The 20,116-nt window shown below is 45.8% G+C and overlaps 2 protein-coding genes across 3 annotated transcripts in view; both read right to left on the bottom strand.

Annotated features, from left to right (window-relative positions):
- Positions 1-20,116, bottom strand: part of LOC121466073 (thrombospondin type-1 domain-containing protein 4) — a 182,728-nt gene that overhangs the window by 124,471 nt on the left and 38,141 nt on the right. The window lies entirely within an intron of this gene.
- Positions 473-868, bottom strand: LOC121466074 (60S ribosomal protein L36-like). The gene has a single exon (XM_041679591.1). It carries the CDS (start codon positions 840-842, stop codon positions 525-527), a length of 318 nt encoding a protein of 105 aa, XP_041535525.1. The 5' UTR covers positions 843-868; the 3' UTR covers positions 473-524.

The raw sequence follows: 20,116 nt of genomic DNA, 5'->3' as shown, positions 1-20,116 counted from the left end.
TGAGGCATGTGATAAAGTGAGATTTCTACCATCAATTAGGAAGACTCCGAAATCAAACCCAGCCCTCCAGCGCAGCCCTCGGGATAACTGATCCCAGATTTTGGCAGTGGAGATGATTTGGAAGCAGCCTCTCCAAAATCAACCACATCACACCTCCGGTCTCTATTCTTGAGACGGTCAGCTCAAAATCACATTAATTTACAGTCACACTAACAGCCAAGTGGGAATCTGCCATAATGGGTCGAGGTCACTATGAAGGCTTGAGAAATCTAGCAACACAGTCTTGGGAAGACACACAACTTCTTGTCCTGCCTGTGTGCACACCCACAAGGAAAAAAACATCAGCCGTTACAGCAAAGCAGGAATTAACATGGAAGTACAATCTCCTCAGAGCACAAATAAACCTATGCTTGCTATATAGTGCTATGTTCACAGAAAATGGCTCTTGAGCTTCCATAATAATCTACAGGACTTTTTTTTTTTTTTTTGCGCCACAGCAACGTTTATTGAGAACGGGGAGGGGATCAGTCCTTCTTGGCCGCCGCCTTCCTCATGGCGGCCAGCACGTTGCTCAGCTCCTCCCGCTTCCTCTTGGCGCGTATGTGCGTGCCCACCCGCTTCTTGATGAACTTGAGCGCGCGCTTGTCCTTGGACACCTTGAGCAGCTCCATGGCGCGCCGCTCGTAGGGCGCGAAGCCGCACACCTCCCGGATCATGTCCCGCACGAACTTGGTGTGCTTTGTGAGGCGCCCGCGCCGCCGGCTGTGCCTCGGCTGGCTTACGTTCTTCGTCACCTTGTGGCCCTTGTAGAGGCCCACGGCCATGGGGTAGCGCAGGGCCATGGCTGCTCCTCTCCGATGGCGGCCGCGACAGGAAGGCATCTACAGGACTTTTTATTGTGGTGTGTGTGTGTGTGTGTGTGTGTGTGTGTGTGTGTGAGCGTGCGTGTGCGTGGGTGCATGCTCAGGTGTGTGCACGTGAATGCAGGTATGCACATGCCATGATCCACGGCTGCTGCTCAGAGGGTAGGTGACCTTGGATGCTGCTCTTTGCTTCTCACCTTGGAGGCAAGGTCTCTTGTTTGCTGCTGCATATACTGGGCTAGTTGGCCTGTGAGCTTTGGGGGAGTCTTCTGCCTCTGCCTCCTTTCTCACCATAGGGATGCCGGATGATTGCACCTCTAGCGCTTCATCTACTTCACTTCTAAAGCCATCTCTTCACTCCTAAAGGAACTTTTAAACCATCAACAGATGTGCGATTATTTTTCTGCCAGTTACAGTAGATAAGTGTATCTATTTAAAAGCAATCCCTGTATCAGGACTTGAACAGTACTGAGCTAGTCAGAATGTCAGTAAATACTGCAGTGAAAATGCATGTGTACAGAAGTATTGGGCTGTTACATCCTTCTGGTTTTCTACCCCCAAATGCTTTATAGTTAGTGAACAAGTAAACAGAAGAACATTAAGGACCTAAAAGAAAGTTTGCATGTCATAACATTTCAAGTTTGCACACACACACACACACACACACACACACACACACACCCTGAAAGCAATTTATACAGTATCTTTAATGTTTTGGCGGTAGCTTGTCACTTGAAGCTGGATGTAGGATCATTCACTTGCGATGGCCCACTGACGCTCCAATTGTCCATATTTGAGAGCACTTAGGGTTTGGAATAGTTCGGTTTGGCTATTTTGGTCTGTATTAACAACTACTTATTAAAACCTCTCCCTGAAGTGGAAAAGTGTCTGTGTTGTTAGTTTGTACATCCTGCCTGGGACCACACATGTCAAGTCCTACAGTACCAAGCTAGAGGCAATGGAAATTTTAACTTATTTTATCATCAAGCAGGAACACTTTGCAGCACTTAAGCTGAATGTGATCAAGACTTAAGGCATTCCACAGAAAGCGTGTATGACTTTAGGAGCCGGCCGCTGGAGGAGAACCGTGAGTCATTCAGATGTGACTCTCCTGGTCCTTCTGTCCTCTTTGAGACTGGAGATGCAGCTTGTTTCCACAGATGCCACCTCATCCTGCTCTGGGTGTTTTCATCTTCTCTGTATGTGAATGCTAGTCTGACTTTGTACTGAATTTACAAAATATGTGATGATATAGAAAAGTATTAAAAAGTCATATTGAAGGGCCCACTAATTTAGTTTATGTTTACATTTGCTTAAAATAGCCTAGTTTATTTATTTAGTTTACAGCTATATATGTATGTATGTATGAATTATACGTGTGCACACATATATACATGTATGTACACGTATGCCACTCTGTGCGTGTAAAGGTCAGAGGACAACTTACAGGATCTCGTTTTCGATGTCTCACTAGCCCCAAGGTATTTTCTTTTTTTAAGGAGACATCTCAGCACTAATATTGAACCTTCTGGATGCTTCTCCACTGCTTCCTGCTCCTCAGAGGAGGCTTGGGAACCTGGGGTATATATCTGTGCTCTCAAATGGATGTTTTGCATTTTCCTGAAAGCTTGCATAATGGTCCTGTATCTCTCAGAGCATTCATCCCTTTATGTTGCTTTGAGATCTATCCATGTCCACACATTTGCATCTGGTTTATTCATAGCCGCTGTGAGGTGAAGTATATGTGTGTATATGTGTGCGATCACAGAAGGGGGGGGTCCTGAAAAGTACAGCAGGAAGTAGGCCTGTTGCTGTGAGCATGTGCACAGCTTCACTTCACCTGTAAGTTCTCTGTCTTTAAGCTTTGCTTATCAGCTCACACTGTCTCTACATCTAAATAATTCTTGCTCACCCTTCTAGGATAGGCTAAATGGGTTAACTCAGCACCATAATTGTCTTCAGAAGGCTACGTTGGACACTTAGGGCTTTTAGAACCCTTCACAACCAAGCTTGCTTCCAGGCTTCGGGCTAGAACTGGGTATGGACAATAGGGAGCCTTGTTGTTCAGAGGTGTGGGCTGACTGTTTGGGGTCTTTGAACATTGACTGGTGTCGGCTGGGTAGGACTTGGTAAATGTCTCCTTTGAGGAAAAAAACAAACAGAAATAAAGAAATTCCAGTGCTAAGTGGGAAACTGTTTTCATAATTCAATTTTGTTTTACATAACCTTGCTCCCCAAATGTTAGCAATTTAGCCCCGTGAGCTGTTGGTGCTATTAAATAGTCACCAAATGTTGCAGAGACAGCTCAGCAAAACTCGCAAACAGACAAGCTGTTTTATGACCATTGTCTCACCTCGAGGGTGGCTCGCTACATTCTGTTCCAGGTCCCTAGGGCCCCACACTAATAACATCTGTATTTTTTAAGACCAGCTTTGTACCACACCTGTGCATCAATCCCCCCTTTTGACTTCTGCCTCTAAACGAAAACCAAATGTTTGGCTGCACATCTGGTTTCCGGGCTCCAGTGAGTTTCGAAGACAGGAGCTTCAACACTTTGCCACCCCCCCCCCCCCCACTTTAAGTGATGCTAATTGAGTTCTGGGAAGGTTTAAATTTTTAAGTTCTTAGAGGAAAAAGAGATGAAAGGAATGAAAGGAAGTAAAAAGAAGAAAAGGAGCAGGCAGTGAGAAACTGACCAAAACAGAAGTTGAAGCTAAATGATGGTGGAAACACTTCAAACAAATGAGTTCAGAAAAATTAATACACCTCCATTTCATGTGCTTCCCTTAATTTATTTCTGGACGGCGTGTGATCTCATTTAGAAGATAGAAAATTGCTGCTAACTGTTCTAGAAACAACTGTAGGAGAGAAGCTTGCGGAATTAGTTCATGATGGTTGAGTTGGCAACAGAGATCACTACTGCCACTTGCCACAATAACACACCACACAATGTGACTAAGTAACGCGTCAGTTTCTAATAATCAGAAGTGACCACAGATTGGCCAATACCTGGTGACAGGAAGCTCCTTTCCAAGTCCTTGATATAGTCTGGGTAGCTATGAACAGTGGGCCTTAATTTGGAAAGGTTCCTTGTAGATTTAATCCTATGCATGATGAACAAGGTGGAACAGTCACAGATGCTGGGCACCGTGGACCACCGGGTCCACGCTTCTTCCCTACTGCAGCAACCCCATCTGCACCTCCTTATGAGGCCTGACAGCTGCCTTCTAGAACATTTGCAGCGATGGGATCTCTTTGCATCTGGAGACAATTCTATTTTCTAGAAAATTTTCCTCCAGGTGGACTGAATGCCTCCCATTACTTCAACTCATTAGTCAAGTTCTGCCACCGAAAGTCACACACAGCAGCAAGTTCTACCTTTCCAAAGCAGTAGAGAAGGGATGCTGCCTCCTCCTGCCAGCCTGCGCCTGTCCTCCTCCGGGGCAAGCCGTGCCATCTCTCTCCCTCCTGTGCTCTGTTTTTCCTTTGAAGTGGAGTTGGAGCTTATTAAAAAAGGATTCTTAGCATAAATTAAAGCACGAGGATTAATAAAATGAAAGGCACTTAGGGAAAAATAGGCCACAAATAAGAGTCAGAGTGGACTTCTCAAGGGAGAGTTACTTTCAACTCTAGTCCAGTGGTCCTGCGCCGCTGCTACGGTTTTGTTCAAGCTGAGCACAGCCTACCCTAAAATAAGCTTCCAAGAACAGAATGCCCATGAACTGATGAGACAAACAACCAAGAGAGATTGCTTAGGACTATGAATGCAATACAAATCTAGATGTTCCTTTAACATTTCATGGCACTACAGGCCTTTCACAGGTCAGTCTGAGATGAGCTGCAGAGTTCTAGACCTAAAAGGAAGCTACTGTGAACCTTAGCTGCCTGGAGCTCTTTACCTAGGACCATCTTGTGTTTTAAAGATGTTGACATTTGTCTGGCTCTCCCCCAGCTCCTTGGTAGCTACCATATTTACACTGCACATCTCTTCAGGACAATAATCAATCCCTTTTCATCCCTTTAATCTTCAGAGCAGCTCACTAGCCTTGTGAGGTCTGAACATTCATTCTGTTACAGGCATTTTGACCTTAAACCCAAGATTCCCCACACCACAAACACATTTTGCCCTGGTCTTGGTCCGGCTTCCCTGTTTATTCGTGGGCCGACAAACCATCAAAGCTGGTCTGGAGAGGGCTCAGTTAGTCAAGTATTTGCTACACAAGCAAGAGGACTTGAATTCGGGTCCTCAGCACCTGTGGAAAAGTCAGGTACATCCGTGTACATCTGCAATACCAGCGCTAGGGAGTGAGGGCAGGTAGACCTCTGAAGCGCAGTGGACAGCCAGCCTAGCCAAATCCAGGAGCTGACACTCACTGAGAGCCTAATTTCAAACATTAAGGTGGAGAGATTGGGGAAAACACAACAGCCAGCTCTGTCCTCCATGTGTCCACAGACACTGGCACACAGATACACCCCAACAGGCAAACACACACACCCCAATAGGAACACGCACACACGCACAAGTCATGAAGAATCTAAAATCCTTTCCCACAAGAGTCTTAATGAATTTTGTCAGGGGCCGTCCAAACTGTTTTCTTAAACCCCACTTCTGTGTCCATCAGGGTACACAGTCCCCTTCCATTCAACATAATCACCCTGTGGAAGCCCGAGTTCACAGTCTCAGTTTCTTCGGGACTTTCCATCCTTCCCCTATTCTCAATGATGTTCTCCATCATGGGAGAGTGACCTGAACTGAGGGGTTTTGCTTGGTTAGTTTGTTGTCTTAATTTACTTACTATCCTAACCTACATTTCATGTTCAATCCTTCATCTGGAGCATCTGTGTCCCTTTGGAGTTTCTGATCACCTGACCCTCTTTCAGAAAAACAAAAAACAAAAACAAAACAAAACAAAAAAACCCACCAAAACCCCCAAAGCAAAGAGAGTCTACACATCCCAGAAATCTCATTTCCATCTTTTCACCTTAAATATAACAGGGTAGGGGCTGGAGAGATGGCTCAGTGGTTAAGAGCACTGCCTGCTCTTCCAAAGGTCCTGAGTTCAATTCCCAGCAACCACATGGTGGCTCACAACCATCTGTAAAGAGGTCTGGCACCCTCTTCTGTCCTTCAGGCATACACACAGAATATTGTATACATAATAAATAAATAAATATTAAAAAAAATATAACAGGGTAGTGAACAAGCCCTCAGGGAAGACGTGGAAAGCTAGGGAGCACGGGACAATTGTGTCACAAAGGCGAATCCACTTGTGCAGTCTACACAGATGGTGGTATGAGCTGGGAACCATCCCAAACACCGGCCCTCCCTCAGATGCTGTTTTTGAACACCATCAGGCTCTCTTGTGGCGGAGAGCATGGCCTTCCTCTTACTGGGACACTTCAGATACAGGCATCTCCGTTGCTTGTGAGAACTTGGAGAGAAAAATGTCTAGTATTGCACCCAGCTTGTACCTGGGGTGGTGGGAGCTTGCCCACATTCTTGTGAGTTCCTCTCCCTTTGCCCTTGAGCCTAGCTCACTGCCTTCTTCCTTAGAAGGTGGGAAAAATGGTCCCATGATTCCTTGTCCTAGAGAAAGAAAATCTACATGTAGTATATACATCCCCCCACCAGGTTGTGCTGTGTCTTTGGGTCTTTCTGCAATTATTCTATTCAACACTCATCTCTTTCTTCTCACGAAGGCCCTGAGGAGGCAGAAGAGGCTAATGTGTGAAAAGTGGTACCTGGCACAGACAGTGTCTTGTGTCCTTGGCAATACTGGGATGGGTAACAGAAGAAATAAGCGGTGGCGAGGGAGGGGGAAGTGGTTCAGTTCTCCTCACACACTTTTGGGAAGAGCTTATTCGGAGAAGAGAGAGAACTATTTAGTCAGAATAGTTAAAAATTACCTGCTGGGTTTGGGAAAGGATAAAATAGGTCACCTTAGGGGGTAACCGACCTCCTGTGCCAAACAGAGAACATTGGTGTCTGCTGGTGGTGTCTAGGTTTAAAAACTGAATTGACAAACAATACCTGGATTGATAGGAGGAGAGAGAAAATGGTCTATTTCTTTATGTGGTCATGATCTAGTCTGTAGGCTGCAACTCCATTCAGACTACAGATGAATACACACACACACACACACACACACACACACACACACACACACACACGGCCAGAAGAGCCACACCACAAATAAGAGGAGGTAGATGAGATATCTGGGAGTTTGGTCTGAATGTGATGTACTTCCTCCAATTAAGGCTACTTTACTAACATTTGCTGGTTTAGGAGAGATAGGTTCTTAGGTATAGGCAGAAGCAGCCCATTAGAACTCAGTCCTGGGGAATCTGGGTTCATGGGCAGGCTGAAGGGGAAAGCACAGAGATGTGGGCAGAGTCCTTTCATTTGGGTGGGTATAGGGAGTCTAGGTGGCAGAGGGATTTGGATAGAGAGATTGTAATCAATTTTATATATGTAACTCCATATATATTTTTTAGCTAAAGATGGCTTACCACTGTTAAAAGTGAGAAGAGAGAGCTGGGAAGATAGTTCTATTTGACTGGCTCCAGGTCCCAGTGAAGGACCTTGTCTGAAGGCAGAACAAGGAGCGGAGAGGTGGCTCAATGGTTGAGAATTCTTCCAGAGGACCTGGGTTTGATTCCTAGCATCCACACAGCAGTAAAAACCATCTCAACTCCAGTCCCAGGGGATCTGATGCCTTCTTCTCACCTGCATAGGTACTGACACACCTACATGCATAAATAAAAATTAAAAACAAAACATAAAATAAAAGCCAAGCTGGGTAGCTCCTGGGGGTGACACTCAAGGCTGTTTCCTGGCCTCTACAGGCATGCATGCATAACACACAACTATACACACATGAATACACACACATACACACATGCATCCACATACAAAAGAAGAGGTTAAGAAAACACAACTGATAAAGAAATGGGGCCTATTGAGAAAGCTCCTTAATTCTTCAAATGAGCATTTCCTAAGTCATTCTGAATGTGTGGGATCTAAAAGAGGATGCTGAAACAGAAAAGAACAAACTCTACAAGAGCTAGTTCCAGGATAGGCTCCAAAGCTACAGAGAAAACCTGTCTCGAAAAAAAAAAAAAAGAACAAACAATGGTTTGATGACATGTTTGAAAAAAGGTAAATTCTAAACCAACCAAATTTCCTTGATAGCCTAGTGTTCAGTGTGCCAGCAAACCTTATAAAACTCCTAGGAGGGGCACACAATTCACCGCATTGCTTGAATTTATTTGCGTATAAAATTCTTCCTGTGCAGGACTCTCCTGGGACATACGGTCCTGGGAAGCTTACAGATCATTCTCCACCAGCCTTGCCTGTTGTGATGTCATGCCCTTGACTGTGGTGGTTGGCACATGGAAGTGCATTTGCTTTTCCAAGTCAAGGTGAGGTTAGCCTTTGCTTCTCCAAGACTCAAGGTGCGCGTCATGTGGCTTCACAACGGAAGCAGCAGACTCCACAGATCCTTTACTCTGACTGGCCATATGTGTGGCCATGCGACAAAAGCCTGTGCACCACAGTCTCTCTCAAGCCAGGATAACTGTCTGAAGCACAACGTCTGGGAGTCACAGCAAACCATTCTGTCTCCAGCAGCATTTAGCAACCTTCAGAAACATCAAGCTAAAAACATCCATTGCCTGAGTTCTCCAGAGGGCCCTGGATTGAGCCTCTGAAACACTTCAAGGCATAGACTCTGTTGGAAAACAATTCATAGCTGGGTCCTTTCAGGCATGTGACCCTTTCAGCTGTCACATTTAGAAGGGATAACAGACACAAGTTGAACGGCGTCTCTCCCACTCTAGCCCCATTGCTCACTGCCCCACTTGAGTTGAAAGAGTTGCATATCCCTCTGCCTCTGTCAACAGCCACAGCCACAGAACCTGGTCCCTTACCTGAGTATCTGTCTAGAAAACATACTCTGAGATCACACACCAACATTACAGATCCCGGAACACTGTTCCAGCGTCTTCTCCCTTGCTTTTGAATTCTAGATCTTCTATCTCCTTGTAACCATCTTCACTCTGACATGCATTCAGGGATCCTCCTATACCTGACCCCACAGCACACGAGGGTTTTGCTGAAGACTGGCATCATTCACACTGGACTGCTGAGTGCAAACCGTGAGCGCATCTGGATCAAGGTTGTGTTAGCTCTTCTACAAAAGGTGACTTCCCTTTAGCAATCACGCCTACAAGGGCACAAGGTGCATGCCGTTCATGACCCATTTCCAAGGGTCTCATGGGCTCTTGGCTCTTCTCACACAAGACTCAAAATCCCAAGTGCTTAAGTGCTGTCCATTTCCAGGGACATGACTAAGAGGCGATATCTTTCAAAGGACTCGGTACTTCGGGAATCCCAAGTGTCTGGGCCACAGGTGCCGCGTAATGTCCACTCCTTTAAATGTCTGAACACAGAGGGAGTTCTTGGCAAAAGGCGCCTACACAACTGCCAGTTCAAAGTCAGCAAGACCTGCCTTGCCTTATTTCCCACCTAATTACAGTCACTTTCTTACTCCCCCTCCCAACTTGCATCCCCATCCAGTATTCCCCGGGATATAGGCATTCTGGATTCTTCCCTGTTCCTGAATCTACTGCAAACACCTCTGACTCCAGACTTTACTCGTGCTTTGGGAAACAAACAGTATTCTGCATGTTCATATGGAAATACCATTCCCTCTGAGGTCTCCACTGGCCCAAATTCCTAAAGTAGGGTTCATCCTTCTCCCTAAACCACACAGAGTATGCTGCGTAGGCATTAAGTCAGCTTTCCTGTAAGTGTAGGCTGTGGACGTGGGCAGTGGCAAAATGGAAAGGATGGCCTTCCCTTATTCCTAATCCATTTCTAGAGGGGAAATGACAATAGTTGTCCAATGAAATGCTTGGGACCCTCCAAATGCCTGCTGCAGAAAAGAGATCAGCATGGTGACCCTAAGAAGCGAGAAAGAGTGGGCACAGCAGAGATCTGCTCCCTGGAACCCACCCAGGCTGACAATTGCATCTTAGTCACACGGTATAACTGAAGACGGGCCCAGTGTGCTGATCATAAATCCGCGTGGTGGCGCACGCCTTTAATCCCAGCATTGGAGGCGGAGGCAGGCGGATCTCTGTGAGTTTGAAGCCACCCTGACCTCCATAGTGAGTTCCAGGACAGTCAGAGCTATGTAGAGAGACACCCCCCCCACACACACACACATTCTTTTAAAATGATTTGCACACTAGGCTGGGAGACAACTCAGCAGTTGAGAGCACTCCCTGCTCGTGCAAAGGACCCTGGTTCAGTTCTCAGAACCCACAGAGAGGCTTATAACTGTTTGGAATTCCAGATCCATGGAGTCCCCATGCTACCTTCTGGCCTCTGAAGATACTAGGTACACACATTGTCCACGAGCATACATGCAGGCAAAACACTCATACACATGAAATAATGAATACATCTTTAAAACATGTCTGCATATAGTTGTATGCTAAGACTTGGGGTTAGTACAATATTTATTCATGTGATTTTCTCGGTACCCCAATCTTTCTCCTGTCCACATTCACACAAACATATTTCTGAGGGTGAACACGTACATGTAACTCTGGGTGATGATGACACACTTACATATCAAATCACCTCAGGTTTCTCTCTAATTACCCCATTCTCATGGTGGAACGCTTCCTGTGTTTTCTCCAATCTGCACTTGAGGAATGAGCCTCAGAGAACTACCTTGTGTGTAAGCAGTGTAAAGATGAACATTTTATACAATGCAGGGAAGGGGAAATCTACTAAACGCATGAGCAAACTATAACATAAACATGCATAAATGCATTAAAGTCATGTGCACTTGAGGGCTAGTGAACCACTGGGATCAGGAGCACCCTGCACATCTGACTCTACAAGAACCCACCTCCACAGGAGCCTCCCCTTGGCGACAGAACACTCTCAAAGCCAAGAGTCCCCTTGCTAATCGGAGTCCTGTTCATTGCACAGGATTTCCTTTTAATATAAAATTCCCATTGCTCCGTGTAGGCTCTAGGTTCTTCCACTGGACAATCCTGGCAGTCACCATTCACATCACTTATGACATGACATGTCATCCTTCCTGACAGGAGCAAGGAGTGCAAAACTCATGGGGAATGTGGGGCAGTCAGGAGATGCCCTGTGTCGAGAGAGGTGTCCCCACTGGGATCTCTGCCATTCTGCACCGTGTATATTTTCTGAGACTGCAAGGAGTCGGCATCATGGCCAGCCTGATGCTCCCCTCTTCTTTAATAGCACTGTGTTTGTAAGACAGGGGAGAAACACACATGACTGAGTATGTTCGGAATGGATTATTCAGCTCTGTTTGGAAGCAGTTTTCACCTCTTCACTGTAGATAATGGTCTTGGACATTTTGCCAGGGGGCCTGTATTTAATTTGCTTTGCTTACTGGGCCCTGAGCACGCCAGAGGGAGTTACTTTCCCTAATTGAATGACATACAGTAAGCACTCAGTAACAGCCGCTCTGGCTATTATCCTCATACACTCTCCTTTGTGTGACCAAGTGACATTACTGACCTCTCTTGGTCTTCGAGGAGAAAAACAAATCCATGCAACCAGTATGGTGACCCCAAGGTGACCTCAGACCCTGGAAGAGCTTGACCTCTGACCTCCAGGTCCAAAACGTAGAAGAGATGTGGGAGGACCCAGAGATGCAGCTGAGTGAGCCAGAGCACAGCTTCACCCTTAGGAATGACCCTGCCTGCAGTCAGGAGCCACTCCACTGTTTAGAAAGTGCTGCAGCAGGTGGCCTTTGTTGACGGATTTGTGTGGACTCACGAAAAGCCGCTTGTTATTGGTAAGTGACTCACACCTTACTCTTCTGGTCTTTGTTCTTTCATTCCCTCCACAGAGCTGGCCTTCAGCTCATGAATGCTCCAGAGAATGATGTGTCCCTCAAGACTTCCTGAGCATCAGTACCGGTGAAGGGTCTTGAAATCTCCACCCACTTCAGGTAAGCCAGCATCATGGTGTGCATGTCGGGGTTCTGGACTTTATGTCGTTTTCCCAGACCCCAAATCCTTCAAGAGTCTGTCACTTCACCCGACAGTGACGCCTCTACCGAGTCAGTCAAAACCAGACCATTGTTCTGTCTCTACACAGAACAGGTATGCAGTTGAGACAGGTGAAAGCCTATACTGGCCTCGCTTTCATTACCTGTAAATTGGGGGTATGACTGACTATTTGACCACTCAATGCATGGGAATATAAAGGGGGATTAGGGCCTGTTGAATTTTGAACTCTCTCACTTTTGTAGAGTTCTATGGTGATTTGCTGTTAGTTACAGCACAGGCTGTAAGGACTTTTTGGAAGGAGGATATTGGGTATCACTCTGCCTTATTCCTTTATGCAAAGAAAGGCAGGGTCTCTCCATTAATCTGGGTTTGTGTTTTTGGCTAGGCTGGCAGTCAGCAAGCCCCAGTGGTCCTTCTGTCTCTATCCAGTCAGTGCTGGGGTTACAGACACACACGGGACCATGCCTGGCTAACTGTGTGTGTGTGTCTTAAAACTCTGGTCCTCATGCCTGTATAGCAAGGCCTCTCACAAGATGAGGCAGACTTCCAGGCTCAAAAAACAGTAATATGGAAGAATCGGTCATTAAGTTAAGGAACAGAAGGGTGATGGAGATTTGAGCAGTAACAGAAAGACGCAGCAGGGTGCTAACAAGAGAGGGTCATTTTCTTCTTTGTATCACAAGTTTTCCTATGAGGAATGTGCATTTTTAAAGATAGAAGGGTCACAAATCAGCGGAAACAAAACCTTAGGAAAGGGCCCGCCATGCTATAGCCATATACCAACTCCTGGCTCCTCTCTCAGCTACTTTTCTTACTAAGTTACTGATATTTGGCCCTGTACTTTCTTCCTGTCCACTCTCTACTCTCTTCCAGGTTCCATAAATTTCCAAAATTCTCAATTTTTCTTCTTCCCAGAGTCTTTCATGCTATTCTACACATCTGGTGTGTTTCCATGCTCTTCCACACTCTGGTATGTTCCATGCTATTCCACACACTCTGGTATGTTCCCATGCTATTCTCGACACTCTGGTGTGTCCCCATGCTATTCCACACACTCTGGTATGTCCCCATGCTATTCCAGACACTCTGGTATATCCCCATGCTATTCCACACACTCTGGTGTGTTCCCGTGCTATTCCACACACTCTGGTATATTCCATGCTATTCCACACACTCTGGTATGTTCCATGCTATTCCACACACTCTGGTATGTTCCATGCTATTCCACACACTCTGGTATGTTCCATGCTATTCCCAACACTTTGGTGTGTCCCCATGCTGTTCCTGACACTCTGGTGTGTCCCCATGCTATTCCACACACTCTGGTGTGTCCCCATGCTATTCCCGACACTCTGGTATGTCCCCATGCTATTCCACACACTCTGGTGTGTCCCCATGCTATTCCCGACACTCTGGTATGTCCCCATGCTATTCCCGACACTCTGGTATGTCTCCATGCTATTCCACACACTCTGGTGTGTTCCCATGCTATTCCCGACACTCTGGTGTGTCCCCATGCTATTCCAGACACTCTGGTATGTCTCCATGCTATTCCACACACTCTGGTGTGTCTCCATGCTATTCCCGACACTCTGGTGTGTCCCCATGCTATTCCAGACACTCTGGTATGTCTCCATGCTATTCCACACACTCTGGTGTGTCCCCATGCTATTCCACACACTCTGGTGTGTCCCCATGCTATTCCCGACACTCTGGTATGTCCCCATGCTATTCCACACACTCTGGTGTGTCCCCATGCTATTCCCGACACTCTGGTATGTCCCCATGCTATTCCCGACACTCTGGTATGTCTCCATGCTATTCTACACACTCTGGTGTGTCTCCATGCTATTCCCGACACTCTGGTGTGTCCCCATGCTATTCCAGACACTCTGGTATGTCCCCATGCTATTCCATACACTCTGGTGTGTTCCCATGCTTAAAAATTACAGGGCCCTTATATTTACCTGATCACGGCCATATTTTAAGGAGGAAGGTACATCATACCTGTACTAAGACAAGACAGGTGCTGTCTGTCTCCATTGGGCTCTTGCGAGCACCCTCCTCACTCCCAATGTGGTACCAGTGATGACCTCACACTTTGGTTTCTCCAGGATGATAGCAAACCACAGCATATGTGCACACAGCACTTTCTTCACCTGTGAGTTCTCGGTGGGGGCCAAGACATTTGGGTCTGAGTAGTTAAGTCATATGAGAATAGGAGTGCAAGGCTCCTCTCCCAACCTGTGACTTACAGCTCCCAACTCTCTATTCTGGCATTCACAAATGTCATCCACCCCTGCCTTTGAATGTCCTGCATGCTGAGATATCATCATGATGGTCCCACCTTATCCCATATTCCCAAGATGGAAATTTTTCTTTCCCTGATCTTTGTAACGGCTCCTAAAATCCCATTCAGCCATGGAATAGGACCCCCTCTAGCACTTCCCCATCTAGGGAGAGCATCCATCTTCACCCACATGGGTTCTCTGGTCTCTGGCAGAGCATCCCCCCCCTTAAGAGCTCCCCACCATCTTTCCGTGCAGTCCCCTGAGTTCACATCTGTCAGCACATCCCTGCAAGTGCTGCTTGGGTGTACTCTTTCTTTTCCTCTCTGTGTCCCAAGCATCCAAGCTGTCGTCCAGACCCACCTGCTCCTTAGATCATCTCCTCATGCTCCAGATGACCACATTACAGGCTTCATTTGAAAAGGATTACCTCTGGGAGGTCTGTTCCTTTGAGTGCTTTATCTCGTTTCTTTGCTGGAGTTTGAAGCGCCCCAACTGCACTGCCCTCTGTCCCAGAAGCTTAAGTGGCAGGGAATACAAAATGAATGATCATACTGCTACTCAGTGATCCTCCCAAAAGAGCCAGGCACTGACAGGAGAGAACACAACTTCTGGGTTAGCCACTCAGCCACAGAGCAAGTCATGTAGGAACAGGGTCTTCTTTTGCCTTTGTCTTCCTATCAGGATGGAGGAGACGGTTTGAGATTAGGAAAAGAGCACTCAGACATGCAAGGAAAGAAACATTTTCTCTGGAACTCGCTGTGGCTAGTTGCCTGCCCTCACTGTTCAGTCATTTCTGTTGTCAATGTTATGATGACACGAGGTTACTAACTCCAACCACCAGGGCGCAATATTCATTTTACCTATCAAGAATATGGTACACAGCAGGTTACACTTGCCTCCTTGAGATACTTTCTTCAGTCAGCTTCCAGAATGGCATAATGTCTTAGAAGGCAGGCCTGTCTGCATCCCCTCCTTCCCTTTCTCCCTCCTTCCTTCCTCCATTTTCTGAACTTTACCTCCTGGAGAACCCCAGGTTCAGTCTTTTGGCCCCCTCTCCCCTCTGTCTACACCTGGTAATCCTATCCCGTCTCTCAACATAAAATATCACATTCCTATCTCCATGCTCCAGCCTCACCCTGAACCCTGTCCTACTCACTGGCTCTACAGCATCTCTGCTGAGGGGTCCAAAAGGCCCCGCAAATGTCACAGCCAAACTCTACCTCCTCACTTCCGCTCCCAAATCCTTTCCTCCTAGTCATCGCCATTTTGGCGCCTGGATGGGAGTCTCTCAATTGTTGAGGGTATTTCCACCCAGGAGGCCAGCTCCTATGACTGTTTCAAGGTAGCAAGGAGAAAAGTCTCAGACATGAGGGCTTAGGAAAAATTTGTATCTATCTTTTTCTATCTAAGGGGAAAAAATAAGGAAACACACATGCTTTCTGATGCTAACCTTCTTTTACTTCATCATAAAAATGCTGTCTGAGAATCTCCCTGTCTCCACACAGCTCCATTCTTTACATACAGCTCCACAGATCTCTTTATGTACATACAACTCTTTGCTACATGGCCATATATCTCTATACACAGTCACGTCTATTTTCACATGGCTACATACATTTCTCTCCTACATCTCCTTTCTATACAGTGTCATTGTCCTTGTCTCCACACAGTTACACATCTCATTTACACATACAGCACTTTACACAGTTTGCAACAGCTCCTTCACACAGTTCTCTCTCTCTCATACACACACCCCTTCTACATCACTCACTTATTCACTCACTCACTCACTCACTCATTTCCTGTCACACTTTACTCACACTTCTTCATCTCCCACATTCCTCTCTCTATCTCCCAGCTCTCTCCACACCAGTTCTCCACATAGCTCTCCACAGAAACCTTCTGCACAGCTGCAGGCTTCTCTCAGGCTAGGGATGTCACATTGAAAAGCCAGTGAATTATGCTTGGCCAAGCATGTATCTCTAAGTTGTTGAGGGTTCCCAGACAGAAAATGGCATTGAAATTCAAGACTTGACAATAACAATTAGCTGGCTGGACCTGAAGTGGTAGGGAGTAGGTGCAGAAAGTCCATTATTGCATGAGGTTTATGTCTACCAATGTTGCCTCAAGCCTGACCTAGAACCAGCAACAAAAACTCGGGAAATTGACCTCATGTCTTTGTCTCTAGGGGCAACCAGATATTCATCTCCAGGGGCAACAAGTTTGCTTTCAATCTGTTCTAAAGTCTTAAAATTAGCTGTCTTTGCGACTGAAAAAACTATTTATTCCTTTCCTTTGTCAGTTTGAATAATGAAAGATGTCCTAGTATTATTTCTATTCATCAGAGTTATACATATTAAGCAGAAATCATCTTCCTGACCATCCACAGCTATATGTGTACCCAATAGACAAGATATTTTTCACAAGATAAACACACAAGCAGTGGAAATACACCCATAGCTGTTATTGGGGAAGAAATGTAGTGGCATTTGAGAAATTACAGACAGGAGCAATGGGTCATTTACTGCTAGTAACTCCACAGCTTTGCTAAGTGGGGCTCTCCATCAGAGTCATTCATCTGGTGGGTCGACCTGAACACTAGCTGTTACCTGCTGTACACTCCCACAGAAGCTCTCAGCATGAGGGCAAGGATGATGTCATCCTGTGGCCCAAGTATCCTTCCCCCATGCCTTGGGTTTGCCCAATAGTCAGCTCGTGAGTGACTGGCCCTCCTGTGTTCATTAGAATAATCTGTGGTAGAAACCCCAGGGGCTCTATCTTGATATGTGGAAAGGCCCTAGTATTAGTGTATTCTCAGGGTGATGCTAAACCTCTTAATCCAAATTCTTCCAAGAATAAAATAATGGCTAGACAGCAAGCATAAATTTGAGTCACTCAGGGCCAACAAGGTTTTCAACCTTCCCACAATGCCCTTACAACTTGGCCCTATCAATATCAGATCATCATCTTTATGTCCTTTGGTCCTTCTGCTCTAGCCACACACTGGTTCACCTGCTGACTTTAAAGACATTATTCAGTGGGGTGCTGGTGGCAGTGGTATACCTTGCATCCAAATACTCAGGCCCCTTCTGATTTCTCCTTTTGAAATTCCTATGTCATTCACCTGAGATCATCCTTAGAATTAAATACATTTGAACTGGGATTCTCAGATGACCAAAGAATGCTAGAATAAGTCCAACTACATGGTTTCATAAAGCAATGAGTAATCAAAAGATGTCAACACAACCTGGTGAGCACCAAATGCTATAAACACGAACTTGGTGGCCAGCATGACTATGCTTCCAGGGCTCTTCTTGGTAGCATGGGCAGAGATTTTGCCCTCCTGAGGTAGAAGCAGGGAAACGGCTATACTTGTCTGGGTGAGGGCCTGGGAGAATCTGATCATCCTCCAGGCCACTACCTCAGTGTTATTAAGTCCCTAAACTTCCATAGCCATCTTCCCAAACAGGTCCCCGTTATTGCTTTACAGCCACCCTTAGGTTTTCTGTTTCCTGTCTTCCAGCCTGGAAACCCAGGTTTAAAAAGAAAGAAACATGCGTGTTCCACAATTCCTCCTCTCCATCTTCTGTGGCCCACGTTGGTCTAACAGAGCCCCTGACCTGCATTTCATTGTCTATAGTTTCAGTTACCCCTTGTCAACCCAAATTTCAAAATATTAAAGTGGAAAATTCCAAAACTGAACAGTCCGTAAGTTTTTTTTTTTTTCTCTCAAGACAGGGTTTCTCTGTAGCTTTAAAGCTTGTCCTGGAACTAGCTCTTGTAGACCAGGCTGCCCTCGAACTCACAGAGATCCGCCTGCCTCTGCCTCCTGAGTGCTGGGATTAAAGGCGTGCGCGACCACTGCCTGGCAGTCCGTAAGTTTTAAATTACATTTCTTCATGTGTTATTATAGTTTTTATTTTATTACTATTTTATTACTAGTTATTGTTAATCTAGTACGGTACCTAATTTACAGATTAAACTTTATCACAGGTATATACATATAGGAAAACAACATAGTTTAGGAGTTGATACTATGGGGAAAAGAGCCTGTTCCCTGCAGGGAACGGATGTGTGTGCAGACTGTAATTCCTTCATCTAACGGTTATCTATTTTCAGCCTGTCTCTCCAGTTCCATTGCCAAATGTATAAACTAACTCTTCTCCACTGACCCCTAATGGTCTTGGGTGTTCTCTTTGTTCTTTCCTATCTTCTCACCAACCCACTCTTCTGTGCCATCAGAACCTTATGACTATAATCTCTTAATAAAACGGTACTTGGTGCACCGGGAGGGTAAGGTATTTTGAGCCCTTTATAACCTGGCTCTTTCCCACCAACTCTACCTACTGCAGTCTACCATCTGCAGGGACGGGAAGCATTTCCCCACCAGGATGGTTCAGGTAGTCCCTGAACATGTCTCCTCTTCAGAGCCGATATCCTGTGTGTTCCCTACAGCTCACAGACTCGTCATGTGACCTGCGACCCCTGCTCTCCATTGCATCTGCCAGTCAGCATTGCGGCGTTTCACTCTGCCCAACAGTTTGTAGCCAGCCTTCTTGTTAATTAAGCCCTCATAGGTGGCAAAGGACAAAAAGCAAGACAATATAGGGGAGAAGCCAGGAAACCCTTGGGCTCAAAGCCCAGTCTGCCTACTTGCCTACCAGCTTCATGCTTTTGAGGGCAGGTCTTTGGGTCACAGCCTCTCCCTATGACTCTGATACAGTTGACATACCGTACAAGTTACCCTTTGCAAGTGTGTAATTCAGCAGTGAATTCAGAGAGACATAACTGTTGTCATTAGCCTGTTACAGAACAAAAGCAACCCTAGGGCCATCAGCAGTGGCTCACATCCCTCCTCCTCTCGGATCATAATCTCCTGGGATTTCTCCTCCTGGGGATCACAATCAGCTGCCCATCTTACAGAACTGAAGATAAACTTGCATCTAGGATGGCTGCAATGATGTTTCCCAAAGCTTGCAGCCAAGAATTTGGCATCTAAGAGGATTTCAGTAAATTTCAGTAGAATGTTAATTATTCTGAAGGCCTCTTCCTATTCCCCAGATGATACCCTTAAGTCCAGATGGCTCATCCTCTTTACCCACCCCCACACTCCTCTCTGCTCTGTGGATGGCTGTCTCTCTACTCCTGACTGAGACCCACCTCCTGCATAGAAAGCTCTGGAGTGACTGCCTCACACGTGGCTATAGTTTTAAGCTACTATGGATGAAGGGAATGTGTTTTGAGCTTAACTTTAAATATTTCCTACAATGAGATTCTGGTGGCGACTCTGGGATAACTTGTGTTTATTCTAGATTGTTTTGTGACATATACAAGACAACACAGACACACACAGATAAACACACACACAAATATATGCCCACATTATACATACATATACACATGCACATGTGCACATATATACACAGAAGCACACATATGCAAATGCACACACATACACAAAAGTACATACACATATATATATATACATGCATACACATACTCACACACATAAGCACATACACACACATACACATGCATACATATGCACACATATACACAAGCATATGCACACACAGCTGCTTTGTTACAATAAAGAAAAAGAATGATACGGGGAGGTTTCTGATCTTGTAACCAAACTTTCAGGACAAGATGGTGCAGAAGCAGGAGCCAGTGGTGTTTCAGTGGCCCCTACCCCGCGGCAGCATCTTCCCACGTTCTTCTGACTTGCCAGTGCAGAGCCACTGAAGAGAATAACCTTTTCAGAATTTATTTGGTCTTGGAAACTTTTTAAAATGAGTTTGACATTTTTATTAGGCTCAAAATCATTGACTATAGCCTGTTGCAATTACAGCCACTTATAAAGTACCCAACATGAAAAGGGGCCTGGCAGAC

Source organism: Microtus oregoni, unplaced genomic scaffold, assembly GCF_018167655.1.
Source record: "Microtus oregoni isolate MIOR12 unplaced genomic scaffold, Mior012 000032F_ref0000030, whole genome shotgun sequence".
In the NCBI taxonomy this organism is placed as follows: Eukaryota; Metazoa; Chordata; class Mammalia; order Rodentia; family Cricetidae; genus Microtus; species Microtus oregoni.
The sequence above is the reverse complement of the archived record's forward strand: the minus strand, read 5'-3'. Positions and strand labels throughout refer to the sequence as shown.